This window comes from Syngnathus floridae, chromosome 1 (assembly GCF_059516105.1).
Source record: "Syngnathus floridae isolate MCC-2025c chromosome 1, RoL_Sflo_1.0, whole genome shotgun sequence".
In the NCBI taxonomy this organism is placed as follows: Eukaryota; Metazoa; Chordata; class Actinopteri; order Syngnathiformes; family Syngnathidae; genus Syngnathus; species Syngnathus floridae.
The window spans coordinates 10,843,522-10,858,776 of NC_142413.1; the positions used below are offsets into that span (position 1 = coordinate 10,843,522).

A 15,255-nucleotide genomic window follows, 5' to 3' on the forward strand; every position below is an offset into this window, starting at 1 on the left:
GACCTTTTCAGTAATTCCAACTGACACGATTGAGGTACGACACCTGCTGATCCTCGTGTTGTCATTCACTACAAACAAAGTAAAACTCATTACACTAAACCGCTCCATATTAGCACGAGCTAATGAAAAATTGTTGAAACAGTCTGCCTTTACAAAGACAATGCCAACGAAAGAAAGAAAGAAAGAAAGAAAGAAAGAAAGAAAGAAAGAAAGAAAGAAAGAAAGAAAGAAAGAAAGAAAGAAAGAAAGAAAATGGCCAGAATTTCCAACATGACATACCTGTAATGAATGAAATAAATCAATCAATTTCCCTGAATTTCAAGTTCTGTATAAAATCTTCACACCGTTACAAAACTAGAGCTTTACGTGTATTATGTTTGGAGCGCATAATTATAGCTGTTTATAGATGTTTTAAAAAATATTTTAATATGGTTGCAACGCTGCGGTAAAATTTGGGAGAGTATTTTAATGACTGTGTTAATTGTTAATATTAAGCGCCATGTAGGAATTGTTTGAGAACAGTGGAAGGAAATATTGAATGGAAAAGATGGTATTTGTTTTAATTACCGTGTTTTACAGTTTTAATTTTGTTACATTCAAGTTACCTAATTTTGCAAATGTCCATGCAATTCATACTTCATTCTCAAATAGGCCTACCAATTTCATTGTATTTAAGTACAGCATATTAATTAGCATTAATTTACCGTTATTTATTTTAGCTCGTGTAAGGATAATGTGTAGGGTTCACGGGCTAAATGGCACTGGAAGTAAGATGTGCTCGACGGATTTTTTTTTTTTTTACGCCAATCAGTGATTTAGAATATAAAATATTTGCGACGACAATTCTCTTGTTTTGTTCTCGCGTTAATGACACAAACGAGGTTTGGTGCATTTGCACACTTTGGGTGTCATCTCGTCGCTCATCGAAGGAGAGGAAATGGGCCAGCCAAGAGGTCAAGAAATTGAACAGACAAAGGGTTTGAACATGGAACTTGAAACCAGGAGCTCCACACTCCGCCGTCTGCCTTCGAAAGATGCTGGAGCCACTGTCGGCCTTATCTGCACGGGATAACAAACAGCAACAAACTCGCGCGAACACACAACCACCCAAACACACTCATCCGCAAGCTGCCGGCCCAATTATCCCGGAAAAGCACCACAACTTTAACCATCCAATCAGCCTCCAATTATATCATCGTTGTCCTTGAAGATCTATTTGAAGACCAGTTGGTAATATTAAAACTTAAAGTATTCTTGGTTTTATTTATTTATTCATATTCATGTCCACAACAATATAGTCCAAAAATCCACAGCATCCTGTTTATTTAATTTGCAGTTAAAAAAAGACAGAAAGGTAGGCTATCCACATTATTATCATTATTATTATTATTATTATTATTATTATTATTATTATTATTATTATTATTATTATTATTATTATTATATTTAACTGTACAAGTGCAGTCCTTCTCGTTTTGCCGTCTGTGTGTTTTTGTGTTTTGCAAATAGTCAATAGTCTATTGTTGCATTATTCTGAATCTTAATATCTTGTTGCAAAAATGTTCTGCTTATTGTGCTAACTTTTTTTCATTACAATCAGATCACATCTTGTTTACGTATCCATTACTTTACACATCTTGTTGATAAATGAATCAATTAGAATCAATAAAAAGTGAATTGATTCGATAAGTCAGCTTTGTGTAAACTGTGCACTGACGCGTAAAACTAGTGTTGCTGTCACTGTGTGCGCGGGTGTGTGTGTGTGTGTGTGGGGGGGGGGGGGGGGGGACGGACGCCTAATGCGAGTGGAGACTGTGCCAGGAGACAGACAGTATTATCGTTTGTTTTATCTGTAGCGTTTAGCGCAGCCACGGGCTAAATGGGTTCCCCTGGCTCCGACCTGGACGGTGTTTATAGTTTTAAAGACTATTTGTGCGCCTCCGCAGCTGATGAATGGACGTGGAATCCTTCCGAGGCGGACTGAGAGTCAACACTGTCCTAATAATTGGCCCAATAAAGTAAACCCGAGACGTTGTCCACATTTTCGCTCGTCAAAAATCCCAAACGTCGCAGCATGCATCCGTTTGAAACGGGCACAAAACGAAACCTTTAGTTGTTAGCTGCCTTGTAAACTGTTGGAGAAACTGTAAATTGAATGTCTGGCATGTGTTTCATAACTCTACTTCTCCGTCCCCTTTGACATTTGTCTTTCTGCAGCACATCCCTAGCCCAGATAAAGATGCAGATAAGGTAACTTAAAAACTTCCGCTGCGCCAATGCGTGGGTATTTTAAAACGCGTGTATGCGTAAGTGCGTGGTGCGCGCGCGCGCGTGCGTGCATGCATTCATGCATGCATGCATGTGTATCCTGGCCCGCGTGGGGCATTTGGTCATATACATGCTACATTTTATCTTTGCAGATATATCACTTTTCTCCACAACAAATGAGAGAGAGAGAGAGAGAGAGAGAGAGAGAGAGAGAGAGAGAGAGAGAGAGAAGCCAAGAAAAAAAGTGTCTGAAATTGTCGTTCAAAATTAGTGAAGACTTCACTGAGGGTCTGTGTGTGGGAAGCCAAAGAAATACTTAAATCTGCTAAACGTTGCCAGGAAGAAGGACTTGTCTTATCGTTACTTTCGCGTGACAGTTTAGTAGCTGCTGGCAATGTTTCTGAGAGAGAGAAGCAATTCAAAATGTCTGATTTTTTTATGTTTCTGCTGCAACACATGAGCAGCTCATCAGCAAGTTCTGTAGAAACTTGAAATGATCCTGATCATTTAAATGAGGTTTGTTGCAGCAGGTAGACAAGGGAAACAGGAAGGATTTGGTTCTCGTAGGACCAGGGTTATCTACCCATGGCTTAAGTGATGCATGGTTATAATGATGATAATGGACTGACGGACTAGTTGACGGGCTTAAAATTGCGGCAATGAATTGTAATTTAGTGATGATGGAAGCACGGTCAAAGTAACAATGACAGAATGATGGACTGACAGGTGGCCCCGTCACTGGCGCATGATGAATAATGAATTGGCAGTTTATTGATACACCTGGTTGATACTAATAATTTGTTTAAATTAATTTCTGGCTGTGCATGTGGGCCACTGGTTGCCGATCCCTGGACTAGATATACATCGGGTGGCACGGTGACGCACTTGTTAGCACGTGCGCCTCACAGTTCAAAGGTTGCGAGCTCGATTCCATCTCCGGCCCTCCCTGTGTGGAGTTTGCATGTTCTCACTGTGCCTGCGTGGGTTTTCTCCAGGTCCGTCAGTTTCCTGCCACATCCCAAACACATATTTGGCAGGCCAATTGAGCACTCCAAATTGCTCATAAGTGTAAGTGCGAGTGCGGATGGTTGTTCGTTTCTGTGTGCCCTGCGATTGGCCGGCAACCAGTTCAGGGTGTCCCCTGCCTACTGCCCAAAGCCAGCTAGGATAGGCTTGAGCACGCCCGTGGTGCAAATGGATGGATGCATAGATAGAAGTCAGAACCTTCCAGGAGCTCCTGTCCTCCTGGCCCACCCTAGTAAGTATCATGTTCTATAACTTGAAGCATTGTAAATCATTTGTTCTTACTCATTGGATGGACATGTTGACACAGTTTGAGGTGAGGAAACAAATGAGAACTTGCTGTCCTCAAGCAGTTCTTTTCGTCCAGAGTCTCTTGCCCTTCACCATCATCCTAGTAAATGGCCAGTCAAATCTGAGTTTACGTTTTAACAGTTTTCTCAACCAATTGGTCGAGCACATTTTAAGTCATTATTTCCCATTGAAAAAAATGCTGAAACTTAAGTCATCCTGATTGACCCATTCCTATTCGGTTGAGGTGTGTGAAGCAAAGAATGTCCACTAGAATGCACTGTGGCTTCCCACACCATGCTTTACAAGTCAGCTGTCATAGAAGGAGTCAGACAGCAAAAAAAAACACTCCTGGCACCTGGGCCCTGCTTTGCCAAAGTTTCAAAGGGAAGTTGATGTTTTTTGCATATTATCATCTCAGAGATGTTACTTTTGGTCAAATAATTTTCTAAAAACGTGCTCTACCAAATGGTTTGTTTGTCACTTTATGGTACAAGTAGTGCAAGCTAAACAAAAGTAATCTAAAAAAAAAAACATTTTCTATGAATAAATACAACTTATGCTCATGCATTGTTGTCATTATGATATACTGAATGTTTTATCATTATAATATTCTGAAATAGTTCTACAAGTATGTTTGCATTCCTGTTTAAAAGCATGCTCTACCAAATGGGATGTTTGTTGATTTATGGTAAAATCAGTGCAAGCTAAGCTAAAATAATAATAAAAACAGGGACAAGGGGGGCGTGGTCGAGCGTCCAGTGGCGCCTGCGCGTGACAATCTCTAAAATCCCCAAACAAATATGGGAATTTATATTTTGGTGCGATGCTCCTGCGGGGGCCATATTATTCATTATTCTGCAAAGTATTGCAAGCAGTACATTGAACATTTGTTTTGTGTTTCAGCCTTTGTTTTATTATTTTTCTATATGCTGTAATATTTGGGGAGGGGGGTGTCTATGGGTGGACTGGGGTCGTAAGGCTTACACAAGCAGTATTTTTTTGTTTTTCATGGAGTAATGACCCTGGATCCCCCAATAGAAATTGGATGCTCTCCCACCCCTGTTCTCAAAATGAAACCAGGGCTTCTTTACATACCCTGTTTAGAAAAAGCAAAATTTTTGCTGTTGTCTACCCAAATAATCCAAGTGCCCACCCAAAGATCACACACTAGTTACACCTATGGTAATATTGTTCAAAACTAAACCTAAAGTTCAAAACTTGTATTCACAGCTATCCTGTTGCAGCAAAGGTCGTCCCTAAGTCATTGATGCCCAACTGCCGACTGTATCATTTGTCACACTGCAATGCTGTAACTTGAACCATCCACTGATCTGGAGTCATGTTGTGAGATAAAATGGACTGTGACAGCTATGTCAAGTGCCATCCGTCTGTGCATCATTTGTTTTATGTGTGATGCAGCCAGTAGCATCTTATTCATGTACCCTTTTCACACACTTGCCCAGGTCATGGTCACAGTCTGGCAAGACTTCACACAGGACTCTGCTGAGTTAAAGGTGTTGTATGAGCCCCCTTGGGGAGCAGACAGGATGATTTTCACCCTGCATCTGTTTGAGTTTTGTCTACATCCTCCTGCAGCTGACGTTTGAGGTTAATAGTAGGATACCGTACTGTACGACTGTTGACATATGCAGACAGGATATGCAACAGGGATTTAGAACTAAAGGTCATACAAGAAATTATTTTAGGAAAAATGTGTTTTTACAGGAGACATAATTTGCTTTTGCTTTTACCACAATTGTTTGAACAATTTATACTGCTCACATTCTCAACAACTCCCATAAAAGTCGTCATGAGTAATCTGTTGGTGGGTAAAATCATAAAATATGTATTACAAGTACTATAGGCAATGTTTTCAGCACTGGCGGTTAGTCAAAGTGGACTCTAGGATATAACCCCCTCCCTCTACATGGCAGCTGCCACATTATGTTTCTTCATAAGAACACTGACATATGTTTGGAAATATATGTATGTCTTATTTTAGATGAACAGGAAAAATAGTCCTGATTAAATCGCTAGCTCTTTTCAAAATGATCACCATTTGACCGATTATTTTAGTAGTTGCTCATAAAAGTTTTTACATATGGAATGGCGTTTGAGTGGCACAGAATGGTATCATTGCAGTATTTTTCCACAAAGTAAAGCCGTGACTTCATTTGACCCTCGTCTCTAGGCAAAAAACATCTTCCAGGCAAATTCCCTTCACATTTGAGAGCAGGGGCGGCTCGGTGACGCACTAGGTAGCATGTCCGCCTCACAGTTAGGAGGGTGCAGGTTCGATTCCACCTCCGGCCCTCCCTGTGTGGAGTTTGCATGTTCTCCCCGGGCCCGCGTGGGTTTTCTTCAGGCACTCCGGTTTCCTCCCACATTCCAAAAACATGCTTGGTAGGCCGATTGAAGACTCCAAATTGTCCCTAGGTGTGAGTGTGAGTGCGATTGGTTGTCTGTCTCTGTGTGCCCTGCGATTGGCTGGCAACCAGTTCAGGGTGTCCCCCGCCTACTGCCCGATGACGGCTGGGATAGGCTCCAGCACGCCCGCGACCCCCGTGGTGACTAAGCAGTTCAGAAAATGGATGGATTTGAGAGCAGGTGTTTTTTTGTTTTTTTTACTACTCCACATTTAAAGACAATTTACATCACTAATATTGATTCAATATTGAATTCAGTTTCCCACTTACCTTTAAATTTCAGTATAGTGACTCTTTTATCTGCAGTAATTCTAAGGCTACTGCAACTTTTATGTTGCGCTTCCTCCATTGTGATTTTGAATATATCATTTTTTTTTGTCACACAGCTCCACTGTATGACTTTCACGAAGCGGCCTAACACTCGTGATTACCACCTTTTCTTGTGGACGTGAATGCAGCAGGCCACCGAACACGGAAATGACACAGGACAAAACAATGATAGTCGAATGAGAGGAAAGCTTGGCGATGCGCTCTTTATTTTGTCAAACTTTTTTTCTAGACGCCCATTGAAACTATTCGGGCAAAGCATTCCGACGTGGCTATGTCGTCTTTTCGGGTTGTAGTGCTGCTGTTTTTGTCTGCTACATCGGCCGCATTCGCCGTCCAAAATCAGGGTAGGTAACGTCGTCAACGGCGCAACAGCACCACCAGCAGGCCATTCTCCCGTACTGTAATGCTTCCCCGGCTTGTGTAAAGCGTAAACTGTTACGCCGCAGCAATGCCTCCTCCGGCTGTGGCTGCAGCCGCCGTCGGCGTGTGCTCGTTGGTGGGGGTATCGCTGCTATGGAGGGACATCCGGTCCAAGATGCGAGGCGAAGGCCGGACGCTGGGCAGCTTGCTCAGCCATTACTCGGCCGTCAAGGCGGTGGGCTGGCTGGGCAGGCGGCAGCGGGCCAAGCTGGAGGCCGACACGCTGGACGTGAGGAAGGCCCAGGAGGAGACGCTGCTGAAACGCCTACGGAAGAATGAACATACGCTCTACGGGAAGCGTTTTGACTTTGCTTCAATCAAAGGTGAAGGAACAACAACAACAACAAAAAACACAACACTGCGCCGTATATTATCAAAACTGACTCCAATGACATGACAGGTTTGTGTTCTGATAATTCTATGCACTTTCTGGTGTGCACGACTTGCCCACCAAGGATACAATGATTACATAGTTAACAAAGATTTTGCAACTTAGCTGCAGGAATGTGTTTCACCTACCACAGTCTTTGATATTATTCTAATCCACTGTGTTGGTCTTTAGAGGTCATTTTGTACACAACGTAACTAACCTTTTTATTTCAGACAGTGACTCTTTTCGCGCTCGCCACCCCATCACCACGTACGAGCACTATCGCGAACTTGTGGGTCGCGTGGCCTCAGGGGAGGAGCGGGTGCTCACCATCGAGAAGCCTCTCGTCCTGGCCATGACATCCGGGACATCCGGGCCCAGCGCTATGCTGCTCAGCACCAAGGACACCAACAGTGACTTCTTCTTTCAGGTGGCATGTCGCATAACAGCAGTAGTTTGGGTTTATTCAAGAATGATTTTCTTTTTTTTCTTTCTTTTTATTTTCTTCACTGAGGAGAAGTGGAGGTAAAACAGGCAAAAAATTCAGTGTGTGTGTTGACCTGAGAATTTATTTGAATGCAGTATCACCCAGTCTTTCAAAATGTGTGAAGAGTTTGTGTTGGTTTCATTCACTAGGGCGTAACGGTGTGTCTGGATGCCATGCGGCGAGCGTTCCCAGCCACGGACAGCCTGCAGCGCACCACCAAGTTCTTCTACATGCCGACCTTCCGCCAGTCGGAAGCCGGCATTCCCATCGGGCCCAATTCGTCCACGCCGGCCTCATCTCGTCACATGCTCCACCTCTACACCACCCCGCCGCCTGCCTTCCAGGTGACTGACAAATGATTTCATTTTTTTGTTTTTTTACAATGGTACCTTGATCTTAGTGTTAGTTTTTCATGTGGTGTCGCGTGTATTTCTTCAGGTGGCGAGCGAGAAGGATGCGCTATACCTGCATCTTCTCTTTGCCCTCAGAGATCCCAGCGTAGGAACGCTTGAGTCCAACTTTGCCTCCAACATCTTCTATGCCTTCACCACTTTGCAGGTATATTCCTTTCAAATGAATCACTTGCAATATTTTAGTTATGTATGTTTGATTTTATAAAAATTTGTTTTCAAACGTAGTTTTTCCTCTTCAAAGAAATGATCAATTCTATCTATTCACAGCAATGTTTTCTTTCAAAATTGTGACGTTTTCTTGTCAAATAGTTTTTCCTCAGAAGATTACAAACATAATGTGATATGACTTTTTGAATGGTTATAGAATATTTTCAAATGTATTTGAACTGTTGTCAAGCAAAAACAAGATTTTTGTCTCAAATAATTTACATCTTTATTCTTGTAAAATGTGACTTGTTTTTTGTAATTTAACAGTATACTTGATTAAAAGAAAGAATTTATGCGGTTACAATTTGTTTTATTAGATCTTCATTCCTCAAATAATACCCACTTTATTCTGGTGAAATTAGCACCTGTTTCACTATCACTTTAAAGTTTTCTCAGTAGATTTTCAATTGAGGAATGATATGCAGTGAGCCCTTTAAGGTTCCTTAGGTTGTAACACGAATTTGCCCCAAGTATTATTACTCGTATTATTCTTGCACTCATATGCGCTGCTGTGGCCAGTGAATTTCCCCGCTGTGGGATGAATAAAGTTCTATCAATCAAAAGTCATGGCGTCAAAGTCAAGGCCCGGGTACCTGATTTTGCCCGCCAGATCATTTTATGCCCTGTGAAAGCAAATAAGGTCTGTCAACTTCAATGACCCTTGCTAAAATCTGCACCTAAATATTTGTCATGTGTAATAGCATTTTTTAACAATTTTTACAATATCTTGAACAATAATTGAACAAACTGCTATCACTGACATCGGATTTCAATGCTCGTAATCTAGCATACTTTTGTGTAATATGTGATATTATGATGCAACATTTAAATATTCATTTGATTTCACTGTGATAACAGCCCTCTGAGAGAAGCCGTATCTCCAAAGCAGTCTGACACAAAAATAAATTTAGCACCCCCTGCACTGAGCGGATTCAAATGTGGACTGAACATTTGGTGCATCTTCCAGGAGCGCTGGCAGGAACTGACGGAGGACGTGGAGTGCGGCACTGTGAGCGAGGCTCTCCATCTGGAGCCACACCTGAGAGCCGAGCTGGAGGCCCTGAGCCGGCCCGACCCGGAGAGAGCGGCCATCCTCCGGGCCCACTTTGGGGCTGGCTTCCAGGGAATCGCCGGCCGCCTCTGGCCCTTCCTCAACTTGGTTCTGGCTGTGGACTCGGGCTCCAATCAGATCTACGGCGAGATGCTGAGGGACAACTTCTGCAGCGGCATCCCTTTCTACTCGCCTTTCTACGCTGCTACGGAAGGTGTCATTCCAAATCTTTGCCTTTCATCTCATGTAGACAGTAATATTTTTTCCATGGAATAATCTTACTATACCCTTTGCACAAAAGTTTATTTTTCCTGTTTTCAAACTGTATAATTGCAGCGTGTCAGAAACTGAGTTTTTGTAAAATTACATTTTAGCTCTTGCTAAACTTATTTTTTTTAGATTGTAAAATTAAAACTTTATTCTTGTTTAGAACTTATTTTCTACTACTTTACAATTACAATATTTTCCAACTAGAATGACGTTATTGTTATAGTAGCTTCCTAATTTATTTGTGATACTCATAATGGTCATCAAGGTAAGACTGCATGTGGGGTCCCATACAGGTCTGATCGGGGTGAACCTTTGGCCCGAAGAGCCCGCCCGGCGTTACCTGCTGTGCCCTCGCTCCATGTTCTGCGAGTTCCTACCAGAGAGCCACATGGAGAATGACGAGGCACCAGCCACTTTTCTCATGGAGGACGTGAAGGAGGGACAAAACTATGAGCTGGTGCTCACCAACGCCGCCGGGCTCTTCAGGTGGGTTCTCAAGTTTGTTCTGAGGGAACATTTACCCGTGCCACTGAAATCAAGCGTGGGCTCACACCAATTTTGTAATTTTTTATTTCTTGGCTCCAGGTATCGTATCGGCGATGTGGTGAAAGTGGTGGGATTCCACAACCAATGTCCCATTGTGGAGTTTCAATACAGGTAAATAACTTTATTGGGTATGCGGCACACCCGCACAGATCTAACTCGGCTTGTACCTTTTAGTGTGGTGTGTGACAGGATTTTTGTCATGTGTTTTGTCAGCCCAAACAATTCCGGTGTGCCTAATATTGTGACCTGTGAACGTGCACTTGCAGGCGCGGTCAGATGCTGAACGTTCGTGGCGAGAAAATGTCAGAGGCATTGTTCCTGGACTCTTTGAAGAAAGCCGTGGCGCAGTGGCCCGCTGCTCGCCTGCTCGACTACTGCTGCGCTGAGAGCGCGATTATGGGTACGGCAACAAAAATGGGATATCCAGTATATTATATCTTTTTTGTAAAGTATCGTCTTTCTCATGTGATAATTTTATGCATTTAGTTTTTTAAAAGTGAAACAGTTTCATTGATTACTCCTATTGTTTTACTACATGATACCTAATTTGCATATGGAAGGTTCTCTGTGCGCTTATTTGTTGTTGTTTTTTTCCATCCGTAGGGGATTTGGTGGGCGGCTGTGACCCGCACTACCAGGTCTTTTTGGAACTGACGGGCGTGAGGAATCTCAGCGAAGAACAGCGCCACAAGGTGACTCCCTGTCCGTCGAATGACTCCAGTATGATTTTGGACTCAGTGGATTTTGCCCTGCAGCTGGACGCATGCCTGCAACAGGTGTCAGTGGTGTACCGCTCGTTCCGCATCAAAGGCAGCATCGGACCGCCGCGGGTGCAGCTGGTGGGCCGTGGCACCTTTGCTGAACTGCGCCGGCGCATGATTAGTTCCTCTCTCACCTCAGCCAATACCTTCAAAATGCAACGGGTGTTGCGGTGCAAGGAGGACGCCCAATTCCTGCTGGCCAGAACCATTTCTTGAAGAATGAAATTAATAAAATAAGACTTTGGAAACAAAGGAAATTTTCGAAACATACTACATTGTACTTGAGGTAACATTTTAGGTATCATTATGGCTCTATATTTACGCATCTCTTTTGGATGCAGCATCTCAAGTGGGATATTTCCTGAGGGTGTTGACATTTCTGATTCTCAGCACAACTTGTTTTGTTATTAAAATGGAGGGGGGGGGGTTGATTAGTTTTGTGTCTGTTGAATGTGTGTCAGAAAGTCATTTGATTTCCAGTTGTTACTTTCAAGTGCTTTCTGCCTGATATTCTTCACTTTCATTTTATGTGTAATGAATTTTCTCACATTGTGGTGTTTATTTTTTTGTAAAATGTTTTCACTGGAAGCAGATGAATTGGGACCCTGTACAGTATTTTTGTTATTAATTGCGCTTGGGATAAGAGCATCTGGAGGGAACTTTTGCATCACTCCCCTTCAGTTGTTATTCCTGAAGCTCATCAAGAAACTTATCTTGGAGAACTGAACAGCTTGGGAAATGGTTTCGCTGCAAGTTTCCCTGACTCACCTTCCAAGTAGAGAGGTGGCGCTAGAGTACGCCAGGGCTACTTTTAATGCAAACTGAAGGAGAACATTTGCAACCGATTTTTTGGCGGTCTCAAGAGTGCACGATTGACCACAGCAGACAGACGCAGCAACAGTTGGCATCGCTGGAGTGTAAGTTTTGAATGTGACAATTTATTCACATGTTCTGCATGCAATCCATATGTTTTCTCACGCGTACGGAGCCCCTTAAGTAACATGGAACGCAGTTTTTTTGCAATAAAGCGTAAAACTGCGAGGGAACTCAACTCGATAAACTAACAACCTTTTTTGAGTTGTGCTATCTTTTTCGGGTGTATAATGCGCATATCGAGTAGGAACTGTAAGATCGCGTTTCCATTCAGTCCCATTTCTACTCGTTTTCATATCTAGCAAGATAGCTTTCAGGACTGTATTTTCGTTTCGTTTTGTTTCGTGGCATGTTTACGTAGCGGCGTCGGTGAATGTTTGATGTTTTATTTTGTAGGAAAAGGTGTAGATCGATGGATACACCGATACCTCTGAGCAATGTGAGCGAGACACCGATAGATCCGAGCAATGTGAGCGAGACACCGATAGATCTGAGAAATGTGTTGGAGGACATATGCAGCTTGCACAAGAAGAAATACACACACTATTGTTTGAACGACATGGAACTTGTGTGCCGCAGTTGTAAAGATGAACAAATCCACGCTGGCCACGAATTCGATACCATCATTACAGCTAAAAAGCGTTTCAAAGACAAATTGCGTGCCGACCTGCAGGATGCAAAGACAAAACTTGAAGATTATGAAAAGATTAAAAAGGACTGCAACTACCAAGAAAAGTATATCACGATCCAGAGGGAGCAGGTGGAAACCAAGATTAAGAAAGATTTCAAGGAGTTTCGTGACTTCCTAAAGGTTCAGGAGGAGGCCAGGTTGTCTGCTGTGAAGGAGGAAGAGAAAAAGAAGATTCGGATGATAAAGAATAAGTTGAAGGATCTCCAAAAAGACATTTTCACTCTCTCAGCTGAGATCAAGTCCAAAGAGAAGCAATTGAAATGTACCGCACATTTCCTGAAGAACTGCAAGAGTCAAAAAAACAATAAATGGAAGCTGCCAGACAAGCCCATGCAGCTCAAAGGAGCCATGCTGGACGAAGCCAAACACGTGGGTAACCTCAAGTTCAACGTGTGGGAACAAATGAATAAGATGGTCTCCTACAGTCCTGTCATTCTGGACGCAAACACAGCCCGTGATGAGCTCGATCTGTCTGAAGATCTAACCAGTGTGAGGTTTGGAAAAAAGCAGGAGCTTCCAAACAATCCTGAGAGATTCAAGCGGTGCAATGTACTGGGTACACCTTTTGTCCCGGGGAAGCACATGTGGGACGTTGAGGTGAAAGACAACACTGACTGGGAAGTGGGAGTGGCGTGGGGGGACCCGTCTTTGCCAAATGACATGATCATCCAAAGCATTGCATTCTGTAATGGTGAATACAAAATGTTTGATGAAAAAAAAGGATCCCACAATCCGCCAGTGCAGAGGATCCGAATTCACGTGGAGGCCAAAAAAAAATCAATTTCAATTTCATTCTCTGAATGTTCTCCACTAAAAGAATTGTGCAAGACAACTTGTCAACCTTTAGGTGGGAACATGAGCATGTTTCCTTTCTTCAGGACAAGGGATCGAAAGCCACTGAAAATAATTCCAATTGTGCCCGTTGTGTTAAAACGCAAAGTCAGTAGCCAGTTTCACATGTGAACTGCTCGCACACGCTTCAAAGGAGAGTGCGATGCCTTTTGTATCTGGTGCTTGGTTTGTGTCTTGATTATTTCAGCGAGAGGACAAAAAAATCAATCAATGCATAATTGCATCAAATGACTGTGGAAGCAAAAGCAAACATGCTTAAGAAGTACCGCAGACTTATCTTTGTTTGTTTTTGAAATGTGGGACATGATACATCCGTATATATATAGGCCCCCCATAATGACGGTTTGTGTATAAAAGCTTCCTTTCAGTAATGTCCGTCTTGATCTCGTTCTGTCTCTTCTTTGTGTGAATTATACGGCGCCATTTGCCTGGCGGATGGACATGCGATCAACACACCACTTTTCTCCCCAGTGACCGTGTCATATATCCCTCTGCCCAGCAAAGCGGTGCCGCACAATAGCGGCCCACAGCCTTTTTACGAGTGTATAAAAGTGATCAAGCCATCACAAAAATCACGGAAAAAATCCTATATAAGCCGCACCGAACTATAAGCCGCAGAGTTCAAAATTTAACAAAAAAGGTGCGGCTTATAGTCCGAAAATTATGGTAATTTTTTTGTGTTCTCAAGCAAAATGCAAGTAAAGAACTAATCATTGCCTCCAAGATATTTTCGTCACATTTTAGAACCGGGCTACTTAGAACCACAAAGGAGGAGGTCCCTAAAAGAAAAAAAAACAAGTCAGGTAGAGTACAGCTGGGTAGATTAGTCCGTGGAGCCATGTGTTTCCGTTAGAACAGGCATGTCCAAAGTCCGGTCCGCAGGCCAAATCCGGCCCCCGGTCAGATTTCATACGGCCCGCAGCTTCGGTTATATAAGGTATTATTTATGGCCCGCCTGCACTGTCAACCTGATTAAAAATGAACCTTGAAACTGCAATTCCTCATATTACCTAAAGGTGGCAGCACCATCCCTCTCCAGCCCCGCTCATTTCTGCCATGGCGACTGCAAAGAAAACAAGGAAATTTGACATTGGGGGCCTTCGCTTTCAAGAGAAAAAGGAATTACAATACTTCTTCACTGAAAATCAAGGCAATTGTGTTTGTCTAATTTGTAAAGAGACGGTTGTCTTGTTTAAGGATTTCAACCTAAAGAGACACTATCAGACTAAACATGCTAACACATATGACAAGCTAACAGGGAGTGACCGCGCTGATGAAGTGAAGCAGCTCCAAGCTGAACTGGCATCACAACAGTGATTCTTTACGCGGGCTGGGAGTCAAAAGTAAATGTTACTTAATATTAAATATTACGAAGTGGCCATGTTAATACTGTTGATGTTATGAACTTGTAGACGTGACACAAACTTACTTTCTGAAAGATGTTGTAAAGGACAAGAGCAAAATTCACTTGTTCTAAGTTTTAATATCAACAGACAACTTTCCATTACTTATAACTACTGTTTAAAATGTTCATGCAAAAATAATTTTAAACTCATGTAAATTTAAGGTATTTCATACTGTTTGTTCAATGTTATCTGACTCTTCAGATATGAATGAAAGCAGAATTTGTGTTTTTAGAGTTGTTCACGTCTGCCTGAGTGGCTTATATTTGGTTATTTTGTGATTTGAAAAATAAAGACAATTGTGACAATAAAATTTGTTTTATAACAGTGTGTATTTGCATGAAATTTTTGTAGTTAAAAATGTCTGAAAAAACTGTTGGTCCCTGGGCCCCTTCACTTCATCAAATGTGGTCCTCCTTGCAAAATGTTTGGACACCCCTGCGTTAGAATGTGTCGGAACAACCAAACGGGGGCTGTGCTTGCTTGCACTTGGTTTAAGGTTGAGGAATAAATTTGTATGAAAATGTCAAATGTCAATGCTCACGTGGGCAATGACAGTGAGACCTGGAAGGG

The 15,255-nt window shown here is 42.5% G+C and overlaps 2 protein-coding genes across 4 annotated transcripts; both read left to right on the forward strand.

Moving 5' to 3' along the window:
- Positions 1-6,442: 6,442 nt before the first annotated feature.
- On the forward strand, positions 6,443-11,133 carry ghdc (GH3 domain containing). 3 transcript variants are annotated; one of them, XM_088384759.1, is made up of 11 exons: positions 6,443-6,682; positions 6,785-7,081; positions 7,362-7,558; positions 7,765-7,959; positions 8,054-8,173; positions 9,203-9,500; positions 9,850-10,042; positions 10,142-10,213; positions 10,369-10,502; positions 10,706-10,794; positions 10,858-11,133. In XM_088384759.1, exons 1-11 carry the CDS (start codon positions 6,610-6,612, stop codon positions 11,077-11,079), a joined length of 1,890 nt encoding a protein of 629 aa, XP_088240885.1. In that variant the 5' UTR covers positions 6,443-6,609; the 3' UTR covers positions 11,080-11,133. The 3 variants fall into 3 exon arrangements, with proteins under 3 accessions (XP_088240885.1, XP_088240894.1, XP_088240904.1); XM_088384768.1 differs by having other exon boundaries at positions 10,879-11,133; XM_088384778.1 differs by lacking the exon at positions 6,443-6,682 and having other exon boundaries at positions 7,021-7,158.
- Positions 11,134-11,446: 313 nt separating this feature from the next.
- On the forward strand, positions 11,447-13,654 carry LOC148404045 (E3 ubiquitin-protein ligase TRIM35-like). The gene is made up of 2 exons (XM_088384786.1): positions 11,447-11,780; positions 12,133-13,654. Exon 2 carries the CDS (start codon positions 12,149-12,151, stop codon positions 13,388-13,390), a length of 1,242 nt encoding a protein of 413 aa, XP_088240912.1. The 5' UTR covers positions 11,447-11,780; positions 12,133-12,148; the 3' UTR covers positions 13,391-13,654.
- Positions 13,655-15,255: the final 1,601 nt, after the last annotated feature.